The 18,063-nt window shown below is 45.6% G+C and overlaps 2 protein-coding genes across 9 annotated transcripts in view; one reads left to right on the top strand and one right to left on the bottom strand.

The window, feature by feature from the left end:
* The window catches only part of URB2 (URB2 ribosome biogenesis homolog), a 119,208-nt gene extending 101,507 nt beyond the window's left edge, over positions 1-17,701 (bottom strand). For 3 of the 8 annotated variants that reach the window (XM_032430217.1, XM_032430218.1, XM_032430212.1), the window contains exons 1-6: positions 17,459-17,700; positions 12,717-12,855; positions 11,120-11,296; positions 6,625-9,946; positions 2,996-3,156; positions 983-1,093 (exon numbers count right to left, since the gene is read on the bottom strand). In XM_032430217.1, the coding sequence (XP_032286108.1) occupies positions 983-1,093; positions 2,996-3,156; positions 6,625-9,946; positions 11,120-11,296; positions 12,717-12,842 (3,897 nt within the window). In that variant the 5' untranslated portion in view covers positions 12,843-12,855; positions 17,459-17,700. Of the gene's footprint in view, positions 1-982; positions 1,179-2,995; positions 3,157-6,624; positions 9,947-11,119; positions 11,297-12,716; positions 12,856-16,981; positions 17,435-17,458 lie in introns of those variants that run through there. The other 5 variants (XM_032430216.1, XM_032430213.1, XM_032430214.1 and 2 more) reach the window with 5 other exon arrangements.
* Positions 17,702-17,854: 153 nt separating this feature from the next.
* TAF5L (TATA-box binding protein associated factor 5 like) overlaps positions 17,855-18,063 on the top strand; it is a 33,600-nt gene continuing 33,391 nt past the window's right edge. The window contains exon 1 of the mRNA XM_032430221.1: positions 17,855-18,016. The gene's annotated coding sequence lies outside the window, so the exon portion shown is untranslated. The remainder of the gene's footprint in view (positions 18,017-18,063) is intronic.

Below are 18,063 nucleotides of genomic sequence, written 5' to 3'. Positions count from 1 at the left end.
GCCTACTGTCTCTATTAATGCAGCCCTACTGTGCACACCACCGACACTGATTGCCTAACACATGAGTCCCTCTTCCCCCCCACAATTCCCTGCACTCTGCCTCCTGACACCTACTACACACACCAGGGAAAGATGAGATTCAGCCACTAATGCAGATTCCCAGGAAAACAACAAAGCAACAAAACAGAATAGGAGGGAACAATATGTTTACCCCTTAGGTCCTTCTGCCCTGAGAAGATGCTAATCCAGGGCAATTCTCTCAGGTGGCACAAGTGAATTAAAGCTGATAATCATGGTAAAATAGATATTGATCTTTCAAACCCAAGTGCAAGAATACTGACTGGAGACTCTCCAGATGGCAAAAACACTCAGACAGTCCCAATCAAAACTAGGTTTTTGTGCTAGTGAAACAAAAAGTCATGTGACTGCCATGTATATTCACCAGGTGCCAAAATTTAACAATTGGGTTAACAATTCAACAATAATCTATCTGCAACATTACTGTCCCATTCTATAAAGCCATTCTTTTCTCACTATATCATAGATTTTAAACATATACAACCCCCCTACAAATGAACAAATGCACTAAACTGACCACAGAATTTGGTGGGGACAAAAGAAAGCCCCAGAATTCCTTCTCATCTCATCTACATTCAACGGGCTTCCACAGGAGCGCCATCTTATCACTGCACGCCTCCTATTACTGCCTGCCTAATGCTTCCCGGGCTCCTCGACACCCCCTCACACCACCTCTCCATCACATCTGGAGCTGACACCAGCGTTTGCAGACACACAAAAGCACATACAGTACACACACTGACAGAAAAGCATCCTGCTGGCAGCCATCATCAGGACGGAGTGCCCAGAAACATACTCTGCATAAAACCAGAGATGGCAGAAGCCAAAATGCAGCCTTTTGTCTGCAGAGGAACAGGGGTAATGAGATGAAGTGAGATGAAGGGCACCGCCCAAGGGTACTCACAGTGAGAGCCATGACTATCTGGGGGCACGCACACCAGAACAGACTCGCTTTCTCTCCGCCGAGTGGGCAGTTCAGGAGCAACCTGGTCAATGTAACAGCTGACAAAATGGCCTGAGAGAAAAGGGATAAAAACTTAGCAGAAATAGCCAGCTCTCTCTTAAGAAGTCCATCTTGGGAAGAAACCCCGTCACTGGTGCTGAAAAGAGAGAGCAGAAACCATTAGAACCCTGGTGTCGGGGCATGGACAAGACCTGGTTTGGGCTCAGTCCTGAGGGTGAGGACCCTTCCACCACCAGGCAGACAGGAAATAAATGCATAAGATGAGCAGAACTATGGCCAAGGGGAGGCCTTTTCAGTAGCATCTCACTAAACCAAGCATGCAAATGAGCCAGGATAGTGAAATAAAAGAAGGCCACACATGGACACAGCAACCTAATTACAGAGATCCCATCCTGTCAAGATAGTGTGGAAAGAGGCAGCAAGCTATAACCTACCTACGCAAGAACAGCACATGCTCGTGGATAATAGGAGGAGTCAGGGGAAAACCGGGACAAAGTGAAACAATTAGACTAGGTGCTACGATTGCAGGTGATGGTTTTAAACCATGAGGAAGGAACTATGTGGGAAGGGAACTCACTTTATTGAGTGCCTATGTCAATAAACATCCAACCCTTGCTGGCATTTTACACCATCAAATTTCAGCCTCGTGCCAGCCCTTCCCCCCCAACATTGCAGCCCCACAACCCATACAATTCTGGCCTCAGCCCTCTGCTCTCAGCTTCTTTCCCATCTCTCCCTCCCTGATTAGCCATACCCCTATGTATGGCTACCCCCCCCAGCAGCCCCACCCTCTCCCGAGCTGGGGGCTCACTTTCCTGCCCACCTGCAGGACGTGTGTACCCACATAGGGCCTGCACACTGGTGCCTCCCTTGCTGTCTACCTCTCACACCCACACCACCTCTGCCCTGCTGTGCACACAACGCCCTCCTCCCTCTCTCCATAGCAACGGCCCCCCATCCAAATCCTCTCCAGCTCTGAATGCTCAGGCTCCAGCCTCGCCTCCTCCATAAACCTTCTGACTGACTGGTTTAAATAGAAATCTACAGTGAGGCCTTCTCAAAGCTGGGGCCCAATCGTGCTGCAAATGCACACAATGAAAACTTCCAGAGAGAGGGGAAAGTGCCACGGACAATGAGGAGGGGACTGGTGCAGAGCAGTGGCTCTGGTCCAGCTGGGGCTCCTTGCTCACATACAGGAGATGTGAGTTCTCCCTGCTGTCCCTCTGTGGCCTCGATTACCCTCTCCAGCTCTCCTCCCGTCCAAATCAAAACCCAAGCTTGAGTGCTGATTATAACCGCAAGTCAAGAAGCCACTCATGGGGCAGAAAAAGCTCAGAACCAGAAGACATGGGCTGTGTTGCTGGCTCTGAGATACTTAGCTCTGTGACATTCTTCCTGTGCAAGCAGGGACATCTGACCAGTCCAGTGCACAGGGCTGTTTAGCAGACCAAATTCCAGCATGTAAGCTCCATAGAGAGGCTCTCCAAAATATGTAATGCCAAATGCAAATGCAGGGCTTTATTAGCAACTACCAAATAAACTAAGGTGCAAAGGACTGCAGGGCAGCTTGCTAATCGGAGTGATTTTCAAACAGGATCAGGGCTATGTGACCAAGTGAAGTAAAATTTTTAAAAAGTACGATGGGAGATGTCTTACATAAGATGAGCAAAATTTAGCTTTTTTTTAATATGTCAATTATAAATATACAATACTTTATATTTCATATAATAAGCACACATAGCTGTAATTTGAAAAAGTTCCTCTTTAAAAAATAAGGCCCCCTTATACTAAAGTCCCAGGCCTCTCCACAGGCCAGGGCTACCTCCATAAACACCCCCTTGGGGTTTGATCTTATGTGTTTAATTTTAGGGGTGACATCGCATCTCAAATAAGTCTCCCCATTTGAGCTATTATTTATGTGCCTGCCATACAAGGGAGAAAAGGAGTACCCACCTGCAGATCGGCTTTCCACATGTTACTGATGTCTAATCCTTGGAGAATACACCGCATCACCATCCTAAAGTCCTCTGTTGTCCCAACTTCTAACATCTGGGTGAACAAGACTCCCAAATGAGGTTCAATATCCTGAATTACCTCAACTGGAACTGCAGGATCTGTGTGGAGAAGAAACCAAAACTGCTGAGATATGATAGAAAAGGGGCAGGTGAAATATACTAGAATAACCACATGATGAATGGGGCCCCAGCCCTTAAAAGTCATGATTTGAGAGGCATGGAAATACTCATGGAGCAAGCAGAGAAGGCGGGGCACATGCCACAGAGCAATAGTGCTCTGTTGCACACAGCTGACCTGTGCAGAGTGCACACACAGCACAGGGAAGGGGAAAGCCTGAGAGGATGATGACAATGGTCAGCAGTGCTGAACACTGGACTATGGAACACAGGTGATTGCTACTTTCTCTATACTTTTTTCTACTTTCCTTGTACAGGTGTACCTCAGAGACAGGACAGGTTCAGTTCCAGACCACTGCAATGAGGCAAATATTGCAATAAAATGAATCAAATGAATTTTTGGGTTACCCAGAGCAGATAAAAGTTACGTTTACACTATACTGTGGTCTACTAAGTGTACAATAGCATTACGTCCAAAATCCAATGCACGTACCTTAATTTAAAAATACTTTCTTGCTGAAAAATGCTAACCACCATCTAGCTTTCTGAGTCTTAATCACTGATCACAGATCATCATAACAAATGTAATAACAAAGAAGTTTGAGATATCGCAAGATTTACCAAAATGTGACAGAGATACAAAGAAGCAAATGCTGCTGGAAAAATGGTGCCAACAGACTTGCCTGAGCAAGGCTGCCCCAAGCCTGCAAACTGTAAAAAACAGAGTATCTGTGAAGCTCAATAAAGAAGAGCACAATAAAATTAGGCATGCCCGTATTCTTTTGTAAAATCAGTAGGGACACAGGCGTGGCATGGTACGTTGAGAGAGATGGGAATGTTGAAGACATTAGAAGAGCTCCAAACTTTCAGGGCCTATCTGCCTCAGTCATCCAGGTGTTTCCCACTTGATGCGGGAAAGCCTTCTTCTTTTTTTTCTTTAAGAATTTTATTTATTTATTTGAGAGTGAGAGAGAGCAAGAGAGATCAGAAGGAGAGGGAGAAGCAGATTTGCCGCTGAGCCAGGAGCCCGATGTGGGGCTTGATCCCAGGACCCCGAGATCATGACCTGAGCAGAAGGCAAACCCTTAACCGACTGAGCCGCCCAGGCGCCCCTTGATGCGGGAAAGACTTCTAATGGCCCCAGGGCTCATACTAGAGCCCGAAGTCAGGGCATTTAAGGCCCTTTATTGTCTGATGCCAGCTTACCTTCCCAGCCACATTTCAGCCCAGACTGTTCCACATTGCCAGAATACCTTCCCATGTCTCAGTCTTCGCTCACTTCGTAAGTACTGAGGGTGGAGGGGACAACAGGCTTTGAGAGTTAAAGACCTCGGCCCGAAAATGTCCTACAAGCTGTAAGATCCTGGACTCATGAGCTCTCTGAGCCTCCATTCCCTCATCAGTGAAATGGGCATAACAGCACTAACTCCCGTGGTTGGCAAATAAAAGAAGGAGCACTGCAGAGTGTCCACCACATGGAAGGCTCAACATTAGCACTCCCCACTGTCTCCACCCACCCTGCCTATCCCTCAAAGGCCGCTGCCAACTACTGCTTTGCCTATACACACTCTCAACCCACAGTCCCCTAGTTCTGGTGTACTTGACAGCATTTCACTGTTCTGCAATTTGTGTGATTTGTGTGAATGTCTGTTTACTTGATTAGATAGGTCAAAATCAACACTGCATTCACGTCCAGAGTAGAACATGGCTCCACATATATATGAAACATTTGTAAAAGTAATTGTTTTTTTGTGATTGAACTGAAGTAGTCTATTCTACTGTTGGAAAGCATTCCTAACAAATGCTCACTTTTACAAGGGGAAACCTACCTGAAACACCCCTGAGGACACAGAGGGCCACACTCTGGTTATCCATAGCCACCTTAACTCTCCCTCTCCCCACTCAAAGCTTTGGGCCCTCCTCAATAGGCATTTCTTCCAGACCTCTCACTCCAGTCCCTTTTCTAGACAAAGTCTAGCAGCTCAAGGCTATGAGGCCTGGACCCAAGAGCAACACCTGAGCCCATGGTCTGAGGGCCAGCGGGGCAGATGGCCTCGGCCCCCTGACTGCCACAACTGAGGCTCTGTCCCTGGAGCCAGAGGTGCCCCAAGTCCACGGACATATAGTTAGGACTTAGAGGCCACCTCAAGTCAAGAGGATTGGAGGTAAAAGAAGGATCTGTTTAACAAAGGGGAACAGAGGTCAGAGCTTCAGACCACCAGCTGCCATTTCTTAGATGACTCATTTAGGACACTGTAACTAGTGTTAATAAAAGACTAAATTCTAGCCTCCACTAAGGTGAACACCATTCCCTAAAAGAGTCGCTGACATAATAAGACAGAACATGTGACACGAAAGCCTTTTCAGTCAATCCACAATCAAGGCGGGGATAGAAAGGCTATTGAAAGGGAAACAACAGCAGTGTTATTCTGGCCTCAACACTTCAGTTCTGGCGCTGGCCTGGGCAGCTTTGCTTCCTACAAGGCCCTATTTTACGCTCTTGTATCTGAGCATGCCTGCAGCCCCATCTGTGGCTCCTCCCAGCCTGTCACAGCTTCTCCACTGAGAAACAGAAGTCGGCATTCGTTCTGAGAGCTAGGGACTCCCCAGCCTCACCTCTAAGGACTGTCCTAAGCCCAACCCCTCAGGAACAACCAAAACAAAAAGAAAACAAACCTCACCAACTTGAAACAGTGCTATCTTGAAACAGAGACAAATCTGGCCCATTGGCCTTTGAGCTAGGGAATAGCAGATATTGAACGCTTCTGCACAAAGACGTGGGCTAGGTTTGCAGTCCTGATTGGCTGGCCCAGAAGGATGACATCAGACTTAAAGACCAAGATGACAGCTAAGTTTCTGCCCTATTAGCACCCACAGCCCAATGATGGCCAGGCACCACACTGAGACTAGGAGTGGGAGTCTGGCCCTCAAGGAATTTTATGACGTTCCCTATAAATTAAGTCAGTTGCATTTTTTAAGTTGACAAGTTTTAGATCTTTCTTAAGTCACTGAAGATGGCACTGAAAATCAGATACAAAAGAGCCTACTAAGAAGGATGAAATTATACATGTTGCCCATCCAGGGCCAGGACAGATAAAGGCTAAAAAAGATAAAAGTAATAGATTTCAAAACTATAACCTAGAACAATCTCCAAAATAAATGAAAAACTAAAGTGCCAAACAATATACCTAGAAGGTTACTATTTGTGTACAAAGCAGAACTGTGAGGGTCACTGCTTATCCGTGCAGAGAATGCAGATACTAGAAATGAGTTCCTGGGAGTGGATGGTGGGGGAGGGGTTCCTCCTGGCTCACTGGCCTGTACCTTCTGAAATGAACACCTGTTCCAAAAGGGGGGGGGGGATGGGGGGGGCACTCACCTTGCCAGTGGCTTACTTGCTTTTACCAAAAGCTGTATAGCACAGAATTAGCTCAAGAGAAAATACCTTACCTGCAAGAACTTTTCTCACAGAATGAAACATGGAGGTAAAAACAGAATCCTTCTTGGGATGTAGTTCTGGGGCCAAAAAGAACAGAGTTAAAAACCGCATGGCCGCCTGGAAACACTGACTGTCTCCTGCAAGAGCCGGCAACTCTGACAGTAGTTGAGAGTAAACGTTCTGGTAGAAGGCAGTATGGGACAGTGGCATCCTGTCTGTCATCCGGGAAATCTCTGTCCTGTGCCTAGAGTGCTGGCCCACATCCGCCTCCAAGAGCGTGCTGACCGACGCGATGAAGACGGAGGGAAGGCGCTGGCCCTGGGCCCCCTGTACCCAGCAGAGCTGCAGCACAGCTCCCGTGTGCAGAATGGCCTTCTGCAGCAGCTCGGACAGCGCTTCTGGGGCCTCATGTTGCTGCTTCCGCTCTCTGACAAAAGGCCCCAGGACTTGGCACAACTTGGTTAAAGATACCAGAAGGAGCTGCCGGCCCCAAGGATTCTGATTTTCCACCTGTTTGCCTGCAGTTGCTTCAGTGTACAGTTTGTGGAGGAATCCAGTGATTTTCCTGAAATTGAGCACCAAGCTGAGCTTCATCTGGATAAGCATCTGCATTAGTTGTTCTAAGAATGCCCCTATCACTTGGAGGAATTCCAACCAAGAGGGGTCATCCATATTAACAGGAAATCTACTACTGGCTTTGAACAACGAGGTCAACATAATCTCAAAAATATCACTAACATACATAATCTTGAGCACTGAGCGAGCACTTTTCCCTCTCTGCAGGTAACCAAGAAGCCGGTAGCAAGTCATCAAAAACTTGAGGGTCAGTGAGGAGGAGCAAGAGCTCCCCAGCTTGGTGATGGCCACGGACAATAATAAAAGAAAATAATGCACATGATAGGGAGTCAAGAGGCTGTCCAGTTGCAGAGTAGAAATAACTTCCAAAAGTCCCAAGATGCTCTCTAATTGTTCTCCCTCCAGCTGAATGGGGAAGTCACTCTTGACCAAGGACAGTAAGTTTTGGGCAATTTCTCCTTTTGGTTCTACACTTTCAGGTCCGACTTTTGCAAATCTGTTTTCCCAAAAAGCCACCACCATGTGGTCCTTTTCAAAAAGCCAGGGCAGTTGTTGACTGAGAAGACTCGGGTCACTCTGGACCCCAGAACACAGGATGCTAGCACATCCTTCAGTTAGGCCTATTAAGAAAGCAGAATGAAGGGACTGCATTTCTGGAAAGAGAGGGCTATGAAGGACAGCGCTGGATATTTTCTCAAGTGTGATGCTTGGCTCTTCATCTGCTGAGCCTTCCTGGGCTTTGCTCACTGGTAAAGTTCTTAGCAGCACACTGGCCAGCGATCTCACATCATCTGGACAAAGATAGGATATCAAAATTGTGAGATTCGACACAATCAAGTGCCAGTGAGCTACAGGGTATGTGAGTGCACTCACTGTCCCAGCCTGGCCATCCCAGGAAGCTGCTGTCCCTCGATTCAAGCTTTCTCTGCCAGAACCAAGAATGTAGGCAGCATCACACTTCAAACTGCAGAGGGCTTCTTCAGATTGGAAACTAGTTTGCATTAAAGTCCTTTTCATTTTCTGCAGGTAGAGCTGTTCCAAACAATACCTGCCAAGAGAGTCAAACTGAGCTGTAAACTTTTCTATCTTCTTCCAATGGCATGTTTCAACACCTGGGAGCAACAAGGGGAGGTTTGAGATCTCTACAGCAACATCTGTAAGAGCCCCAGACACAGAGTGATACTGGCTACAGTTTATACTGAGCATGGCGTCAACCTGGGCCCAAGTGTAAGAGAGCAAGAGTGCAGAGTCACTGATCTTCTGTAGCCAGAGCTCAAGCTCTGGGCCCTGGGGGTCCAGGAGAAGGTCCAACAGGGGCCTCACAAGCTCTCGGAGCATCCTCTCCATCGTGCACTGCATTCGTCTGATGACGGGCAGAGGGGTGCTGCTGTCCAGGCTCCTCATATTGAACATGATGCAGTGCAGCAGTGAGCTCAGGGACAGTGACTTCAAGGCCATGTCAGCATCACCCCGCAAATAAGGTAAGACCAAAGACTGGAACTTCTCCAACACGAGGGACCATGTGTCCAAGATCTGACTCGGAGGCAACTCCAGGAGGCACTCACTAAGCACCCTGGAGGGGCCCGAGGTCAGCACAGGCTGCCTCAGCACCTCAGCAGCTGGACGACAGATCACCCCCAGAATCTCCTCAAACAACCGCGGCACTTGTCGCAGTTTGACATACGTCTGGAAGAGAGTGTGAAGAAGCGCCTCCTGTGCTTTTTTGGTTCGAAAGTCTGTCACTTCTGCATCAATCCAAGCTGAAGCCAACAGGTCATCCAGGTCTGGCTCCAAAATCAAATGATTCAGAGACATCAAAGCCTTGAGGCAGCGGAACCAGGCCGGCACAGATGCTTGTGAATGGTTTATCAGTAGCTCAGCCAAACGGCGGTAAAAGTGGAATTGAGCCTCTCCGTGCCGGATCCTATCGGCAGCAATGTTGTAGATATTGTTGTTGGCCACTGAGTTGAGCAGCTGTTCTACAACCAGGAGTTCTGTGGTCCAATCTGATGTGGCCAGAGCTTTTAGCTGCTCCTCCTGCCGGTGCGAAATCCTCAAGCAGCCAAACAGCCTGGGGAGTACCTGGAAGCAGAGAAGCTGGTTCCCCTCCTTGAAGTAAGAATCTAAAAAGAGCTTATACAGCAAGGCCACTGAGTTGGCTACAACAGCAGCATGAAGGGATGGTTCACAGTAGCCAGCATCTACCAGCCTGGCAATCACAGTGTCCATAGGAGCTAGAAGATTCTTCATGGCCCCTATCTTCTTGTTCCCTTCCTGCTGGTCCAAGAGCTCCTCTTTGTAGGACGAGAGTAACTCGGGCTGAAAAGCTCCACCTCGAAGCATGGCCTCAATCTGACTCCTTACATCCCGGCTCAGCGCCTGCCGCAGCTGACCCTGCCCAGCCTGTGCCCACGTGCCCCCCGAGAGTAAGTGCCTCAGGACCAGGCAGGGCTGGAGCAAGTGCCCAGTCACCTCCCCAAAGGCACGTCTTGGGTTGACTTGCTGTTGCTGGATCGAGAGGTAGTGGCCAAGTGCCAGGTGAATGACCTCGAATAACTGGGCCACCACGGCTCCTTCCGGCTGCCTACAGGCCAACCAGCACAGCTGGCTCAGCAATGCCACTATCAGCTCCTGCCTAGCCGTGTAGATGACAGCAAGGGCAGGCGTCGAGAGGATGCCCTGGCAGCAGCTCAGCACAGCACACACACTTCTCTGGGATTCCGAAAGAGAGAATTCAGCTATTCTCTCATTTATGATCTAAACATTAAGAAAAAAACTCATTACTGACTCTACACATATATAAGAAAACTACAAGAGAATCAATGAACTCACTCTTTGCCCTTATCTTTAGATGAGATTATCACATCTAAATGAACTTGACATTTGCTTAATGCACTGAGAGAAAGCAGAGTACCTGTTTTAAGTCCTTTATTCATGCATCTCCTACCAACATGAATTCAGAAAAGGGATCAGTACCTTTTTAATTCTGCTGTCCCTATTTAAAGAGCTGGGTTTTTATAAGACTTAAACTCCAAAGATTACTTTTGCTTACATCCTAAACCTGCAATTCAGCTTTGGCTTTTTAAATAGAAAAATAGGGGGCGCCTGGGTGGCTCAGCCGTTAGGCGTCTGCCTTCGGCTCAGGTCATGATCCCGGGGTCCTGGGATCGAGCCCCACATCAGGCTCCCTGCTCAGCGGGAAGCCTGCTTCTCCCTCTCCCACTCCCCCTGCTTGTGTTCCTGCTCTGTCTCTATCAAATAAATAAATAAAAAAAAAAAGAAATTAAATAGAAAAACAGTGTAATTGACTACAAAAATGTATTTTGGACCATAGGATCATAGCCCAAGGCTACCGTCCATCCATCTCTAGCATCTAAGCTGAATTGCTTAGATGTGCCACTAGGAGCTGTGTGACTTTTAACAAGTTACTGAACCTCTTTGTGCCTGGCACACACTAAGTGCTTTCTATTGTCACCAACTATTCTCACAGTATTTCAAAACACTCAGTTGTGACAATGAAGTTCATTAATTCTAATCTGAGACTTCAAAATTGCTTTGACTCAAAAAACTTTGAGGAAATTCCTATCCAAATTTTGGCCTTTGGTCTTCCTTGAGGCCAATGGAAAAGTGGGGGGATGGGGGGGGCAGGGAGCACAAAGTAGTATTGCTGGCGACATTTTCCAATTAAAAAGGTAATCAACAACCACTCTATGAAATAGTTCTAAGCTTTCCTTGAACATTAAACAGAAAGTGTTTCATGCAGCATAGAGCATACCATATGCATTCAATAAATATCAGTCATCGTTATAATTCTAGTATTATTTCCTTCTCTTTCTCTACCTTGGTACTTCCTGCATCTTCAATAACTAACAGGAAATCAACAGAGATGCACGTCACATATATGTGACAACACAGAAAACAGATAATTACCTTGACTAGGGAAATCTGAAGGTTAATTGTCTTTCCATTCTTGAGGAGATCCTGCAGTTTTTTGCTGTGTAGAATGTTATCTATATAGATCCAAAGCCTTTCAACAATGTCTTCCTTCAGGTCAAGTTTTTTCTTATAAAACGCAATCAGTGACTGTCTTGCCCAATCAAGTAATACCTGAATTTGGAAGAAATATGTTCTAAAAATAAATGAATTTCTTTACCAAGAAAGAAAGATATTGGACATTTAAAAGGACATTCCATGCATAACCAAATCCAATTGCCAGGGAAAAAGCTGTCCTTTAAAACTTACCTTTGGTAATATTATATAAACGTCCTAGTATCTTAAAATGTTTATTATTAAAGAATAAAAAGAAAGAAAAAGTAATTTTGTCTTCATGTAGGGCCAATAAAAAGTTTCAAATGAAACTCTAACAGTTTCTTCTAACTTTTCTCAAGTTATACTAATTTTCAAAAGTTAGAAGCACAACAATTGCTCAGAATGGCCATAAAATGAATCACACACACAAGCAAAAATGCAGAGTCAAAAAACAGAGCTTGTGTCCTGGCTTCCCATGTTACCCGTAAAACCTCTAGTTCTATTTACTTCCTCAGAAGACAGAGACAGTCTTCTGCAAAATAATGCACAAGTGCTTTATGAAAAGGAGGGTTGGTCACACATAGTTTCTATTACTGTGACACAGTCCCTTAGTCATAAACACAAGGAAAGGCAGTGAGGCCTCAGCTCATGATACCAGAACTCTCAATACCAGTATGAAAGTGTCAGATGCTAAAAGGGAAAAAGGTTCTCACCATGAGACAGGGTGGGACCTTAATCAAACTGCCACCACCACTTCCCCTTTCATCTCACCCTAGGTAGCACTTGCCAGGTGACTATCAAGCTGCCAAGACGATTCTCAGGTGCAGCCAGGTTTAGAAACCACTGGATGTAGAGTGCTCTACATACTGTACCTCATCATCGTTTTAATAGATGTCATCCATCTTTGACACATTTTGCGCAGTCTTTCTTAATACTAGCATATGGGTTTGTGTTAATCCAATTTCATGAGCTCAGCATCCTGGGGTCTCTAGTGTTTTACAGTTTTTTTGTTTGTTTTTGCAAAATAAGCTTGAAAAATGTTAACAAAGAGAAAAGCCTTTCTTGGTTCCTAATCTATTGCTAGAATGGCTTACTACAAATACTAAAGTTTCTCTGCTTCCCTGTCAATTTACCAAATTTCAGAGATGTTTAACAAAGCACCAACAAGCAGTTGCTTATGGAGCATCACCTTGGATTTATAAACAAATGGAGCTACCCACAGACTCAGATTCTAATTTCTGTACTCAATTCCCAATTTGTTCACTGATGCATATACTTAATTCGAAATATGAGATGTTTCCAAAAATAAAAGAAATGCTGGGACTTCGTAACAGGAAAACTCTGTCAATGAAATATTTAACTCATGCATTTTTTTACTGACATTACTTTTCAACTCCAACCTTTCCTTTAATCTTTCTAAATTTTAAATGTCGATATACAATTCATATAAGTAACCATTCTTTTTGGTTGTAAAAATGTAACTTCACATTACACTTACTTGCTCTTTATTTGGAAGAACGCACTGGTGGGAAATCCAAGCAAAGTGAGCTAGTTTTAGTTTATCTTCCCAAGAAGTTGTCTTGCTTTTAAGCTTAAAGGAAATGCCAGAGTAAACAGCAGCCATTGCTACACTTTATCTATAATTTAAAATGGAAAAAATATTATTTTTTTATTACTCAACAGGCACCAAAAAATGAACATATGTACATTATTATGTACATGACATATATTTCTTTTTATTTTTTTAATTTAATTTTATTATGTTATGTTAATCACCATACATCATTAGTTTTTGATGTGGTGATCCACGATTCATTGTTTTCGTGTAACACCCAGTGCACCATGCAGTATGTACCCTCCTTAATACCCATCACCGGGCTAACCCATCCCCCCAACCCCCTCCCCTCTAAAACCCTCAGTTTGTTTCTCAGAGTCCACAGTCTCTCATGGTTCATCTCTCCCTCCGATTCCCCCCCTTCATTTTTCCCTTCCTTCTCCTAATGTCCTCCATGCTATTCCTTATGTTCCACAAATAAGTGAAACCATATGATAATTGACGTTCTCTGCTTGACTTATTTCACTTAGCATAATCTCCTCCAGCCCCATCCATGTTGATGCAAAAGTTGGGTATTCATCCTTTCTGATGGCTGAGTAATATTCCATTGTATATATATGGACCACATCTTCTTTATCCATTCATCTGCTGAAGGGCATCTTGGCTCTTTCCACAGTTTGGCTATTGCGGACATTGCTGCTATGAGCATTGAGGTGCATATGGCCCTTCTTTTCACTACATCTGTGTCTTTGGGGTAAATACCCAGGAGTGCAATTGCTGGGTCATAGGGTAGCTCTATTTTTAATTTTTTGAGGAACCTTCACACTGTTTTCCAAAGTGGCTGTACCAACCTGCATTCCCACCAACAGTGTAAGAGGGTTCCCCTTTCTCCACAACCTCTCCAACATTTGTTGTTTCTTGCCCTGTCAATTTTTGCCATTCTAACTGGTGTAAGGTGATATCTCAATGTGGTTTTAATTTGAATTTCCCTGATGGCTAATGATGATGAACATTTTTTCATGTGTCTGTTAGCCATTTGTATGTCTTCTTCAGAGAAGTGTCTGTTCATGTCTTCTGCCCATTTTTTGACTTGATTATTTGTTTTTTGGGTGTTGAGTTTGAGAAGTTCTTTACAGATCTTGGATACCAGCCCTTTATCTGTAGTGTCATTTGCAAATATCTTCTCCTGTGGGTTGCCTCCTTGTTTTGTTGACTGTTTCCTTTGCTGTGCAGAAGCTTTTTATCTTGATGAAGTCCCAAAAGTTCATTTTTGCTTTTGTTTCACTAGCTTTTGGAGACGTATCTTGAAAGAAGTTGCTGTGGCCGATGTCAAAGAGGAATAAACCTAACCAAAGAGGTAAAGGATCTATACCCTAGGAACTACAGAACACTCATGAAAGAAATTGAAGAAGACACAAAAAGATGGAAAAACATTCTATGCTCATGGATTGGAAGAATAAACATTGTTAAAATGTCTATGCTACCCAGAGCAATCTATACCTTCAATGCCATCCTGATCAAAATTCCAATGACATTTTTCAAAGTGCTGGAACAATCCTAAAATTTGTATGGAATCAGAAAAGACCCCAAGTCACCAAGAAAATACCAAAAAAGAAAAACAAAGCTGGGGGCATCACGTTTCCTGACTTCAAGCTATGTTACAAAGCAGTGATCACCAAGACAGCATGGTACTGGCACAAAAACAGACATATAGACCAATGGAACAGAATAGAGAGCCCAGATATGGACCCTCAACTCTATGGTCAAATAATCTTCGACAAAGAAGGGAAAAATATGCAATGGAAAAAAAGACAGTCTCTTCAATAAATAGTGCTGGGAAAACTGGACAGCCACGTGCAGAAGAATGAAACTTGACCATTCTCTAACACCATACACAAAGATAAACTCAAAATGGATGGAAGACCTCAATGTGAAACAGGAATCCATCAAAATCCTAGAGGAGAATATACTCCTTTTTAAAAAAACAATTTTAGTGAATTAAAATACCTCAACATTGGGTATAAATCTATACATAAAATGCTGTAGCCCATGATCACGGAAATACAAATCAAAACCACAATGAGCCCATGATCGCGGAAATACAAATCAAAACCACAATGAGTGGTATCACTAAGTGATACCACTTTGCACTGGTCAGAATGCCTAAAATGAACAACTCAGGACACAACAGATGTTGGCGAGGATGCAGAGGAAGGGGAACCCTCTTACACTGTTGGTGGGAATGCAAATGCTAGAGAAGAGTATGGAGGTTCCTCAAAAAGTTAAAAATAGAGCGACCCTACAACCCAATAATTGTACTACTATGTATTTATCCAAAGGTTACAAACATAGTGATTCAAAGGGGCATGCAGCCCAATGTTTATAGCAGCAAAGTCCACAGTAGCCAAACTATGGAAAGAGCTCAGACGTCCAACGAAAGATAAATGGATAAAGAAGATGTAGTATGTGTGTGTATATATATATACACACACATATATATACACATACATACACATATATGTACACACACACACACACACACACACTCTCACACACTGGAATATTACTCAGCCATCAAAAAGAATGAAATCTTGCCATTTGCAATGACATGGATGGAACTACAGGGTATTATGCTAAGCGAAATAAGTCAGTCAGAGAAAGACAAATACCATATGATTTCACTCATGTGGAATTTAAGAAACAAAACAGATGAACACAGGGGAAGGGAAGGAAAAATAAGATGAAAACAGAGAGGGAGGCAAATCATAAAAGGCTCTTAACTATAGGAAACAAACGGAGAGTTGCTGGAGGGAAGGAGGATGGGGGGGAAAGGGATAACTGGGAGATGAGCATTAAGGAGGGCACTTGAAGTAATGAGCACTGGGTGTTGAATGCAACTGATGAATCACTAAATTCTACCTCTGAAACGAATAATACAGTATATGTCAATTAAATAGAATTTAAATTTAAAAAAATTTTTAATGCTTTAGCCCATGAATTTTCTGGGGGAAATTCAGATAAAAGCAGGCAGAAGGATTATACAGACATACATAAGAGTTTTCCTGCTGTGAGCTGACTGTGCAGGAATAAAACTGGGCAAAAATCCTCAGAGGTGATGGTGAAGGAATACAACTGGGAAAAACCCAAAGTGTTCAAATTATTTGTGAAAGAAGATTCACACGTGGTTTTAGAATGAAAGTTTCTGCACAAATCATCTGAAATATACTATGTACTAAGAAAAGCTCCATTAAATAGTTGAGGGGGGGGGTGCCTGGGTGGCTCAGTCGGTTAAGCAGCTGCCTTTGGCTCAGGTCATGATCCCAGGGTCCTGAGATGGAGGGCCGCCCCCCCCCCCCCCCCCCCCCCCCGCAGGCTCGGTGGGAGCCTGCTTCCCCCTCTCCACCCCCACCCCGCTGCTCCTGCTCTCTCCTCTTTCCCTCTCTCTCAAATAAATAATCTTATAAAAAGTTAGTTGAGAGAGAGAAATAAGCAGTATTTGGAGACAGTAATATTTCACCTAGCAAAATAGAAATAATGTATAAACCCAGCCCCAATAGAAATACTGTTATTTCAGCTGCAACAGTAACTTCCCACTATAACTTTATTCATTTACATATGAGCTTAGGGACATGCACTGCTTCCAGAAAGACTCTACAAAATACAGTTACACAATTGAAACTGTAAAAATAGAGTACAATAAAATCGCGAATAAAGGAAAGCAAGCATACCAACCAGCTATAATTCTACAAACCCGAGGTAAACATAGCTTTGAGTTTCCTAAAATTCATAATAAAAAGGGAAACGTATCACTTTAAGTCATTTTCATTATATAAAAGAAACCAAGTCAGTTCCTCAAAAATGAAAATTTTTCAAAATACTGAAATAAAAATATCGTATATAAAAACAAAATAGAACAATACCAAAAAAAGATCGCAGTCCCATGTTTCTAATACACTCTGAAACGAAAAGAATTTGCCAAGGGCTGGATCACTTTCAATTCTTCAGTCTAGCGGACCTGAAATCCTACAGACCGACCTTCAGAAGTTACCCTCAATAGGTAATTATACAAGGAACGAGCAAACACCGCAAGAAGGACACTAACATTCAGTAGGGCATCCTTCACTCTACTACAGAAAACAGAACACTCAGGTACTGTCAGTTTTCCCATTTTGTCAAAACGTCCAAGACGTACCCGCTCAACAACTTACTTCTAAATTCGGTATGTCAGAAAACCACCGCACCAGCTACAAAGTACTTAAAAAGTGTTTGCAGAACTGGTTACAAAGACGCCACAGACACCCTTCCGGAGGCTACAAACGTTTGTTCCGCTCTCGGTGCCCTCCAGAGGTCTCCGTGAGGAGACGTAAAAAGCCCAGTGCCGAACGCAGAACCCTGCTAGTACTCACGCAAAGGGCGCTTAAGCGCGGCCACACTCGGAATCCTGCGGAGCAGAATGAAACCAAGTAACAAGAATCACAAGAGAGCAACGAGGAGCTCCGTGAGAGGCCGCCGAAGAAGCGAGCCCAGTGCGCTCTCCCCAGCGACTGCTGTCCGCTGGAGGGCCCGGGGCCGGACCCGGGGCGAAGGGTCCTCCTCGGTTAAGGAGCTAACCTCCCTTATAACCTGGATAGGGACCGCGGGCGGGGGCGTAGCGCCTGCCCCGGGGAGCGGGAGGGTATGCTCACCTCAGGGCCGGCCCCCGGGAAGGGGCTCACCTGGAGACCGTCCTCAGGTAAGGAGCTCACCTCAGGCCCCGCCCCGAGTAGGGCCGGCGGGCGCGACGGAAGGCAGTCCCCAGGTTAAGGAGCGCACCTGGCGGCCAGCCCCGCTTGGGGACCGCGGGCGGGGGCGGAGGACGGTGGCGGCAGCAGGTCCGGGATCCCGGGCTGCCCCACCACGTGGGACCGGCCCCCGCTCTCCTTCCGCCCGACGCCGGCGGCGCGGCGGGGCGGGGCAGCGCGCACGCCAGGCATCGCCAGCAGAGCGCCGAGGCGCCTCGCCCATTGGTGGAGACGGTTGCGCGTTGGAGGCCCGAGCGGCCCAGCCCGCGGCCCGCTCCGTGTCAGTCAGTCATGGAGCGGCCGCCCAGAGCCGCCGCTGCGGGGGCGGCAGGGCGCGGGGCGCGGGGGCCCGGCTGAGCCGGCCGTCGGAGCGAGACCCTGCGGCAGAGACGACGGAGGCGGAAGCAACCCGATCCCGGAGGCGGCGGCGGCGGGAGGAGCCGGAGCCGCCTGGGATGTTCAGTGAGTGCGGGGCGCGCGGGCGGGGAGGGCCGGGGGAGGGGGTCGCG

The sequence above is a fragment of the Phoca vitulina genome, unplaced genomic scaffold (assembly GCF_004348235.1).
Source record: "Phoca vitulina isolate PV1807 unplaced genomic scaffold, GSC_HSeal_1.0 scaffold43, whole genome shotgun sequence".
Lineage (NCBI taxonomy): Eukaryota > Metazoa > Chordata > Mammalia > Carnivora > Phocidae > Phoca > Phoca vitulina.
Note: the sequence above shows the minus strand (reverse complement) of the source record. Positions and strands in the feature narration are given on the sequence as shown.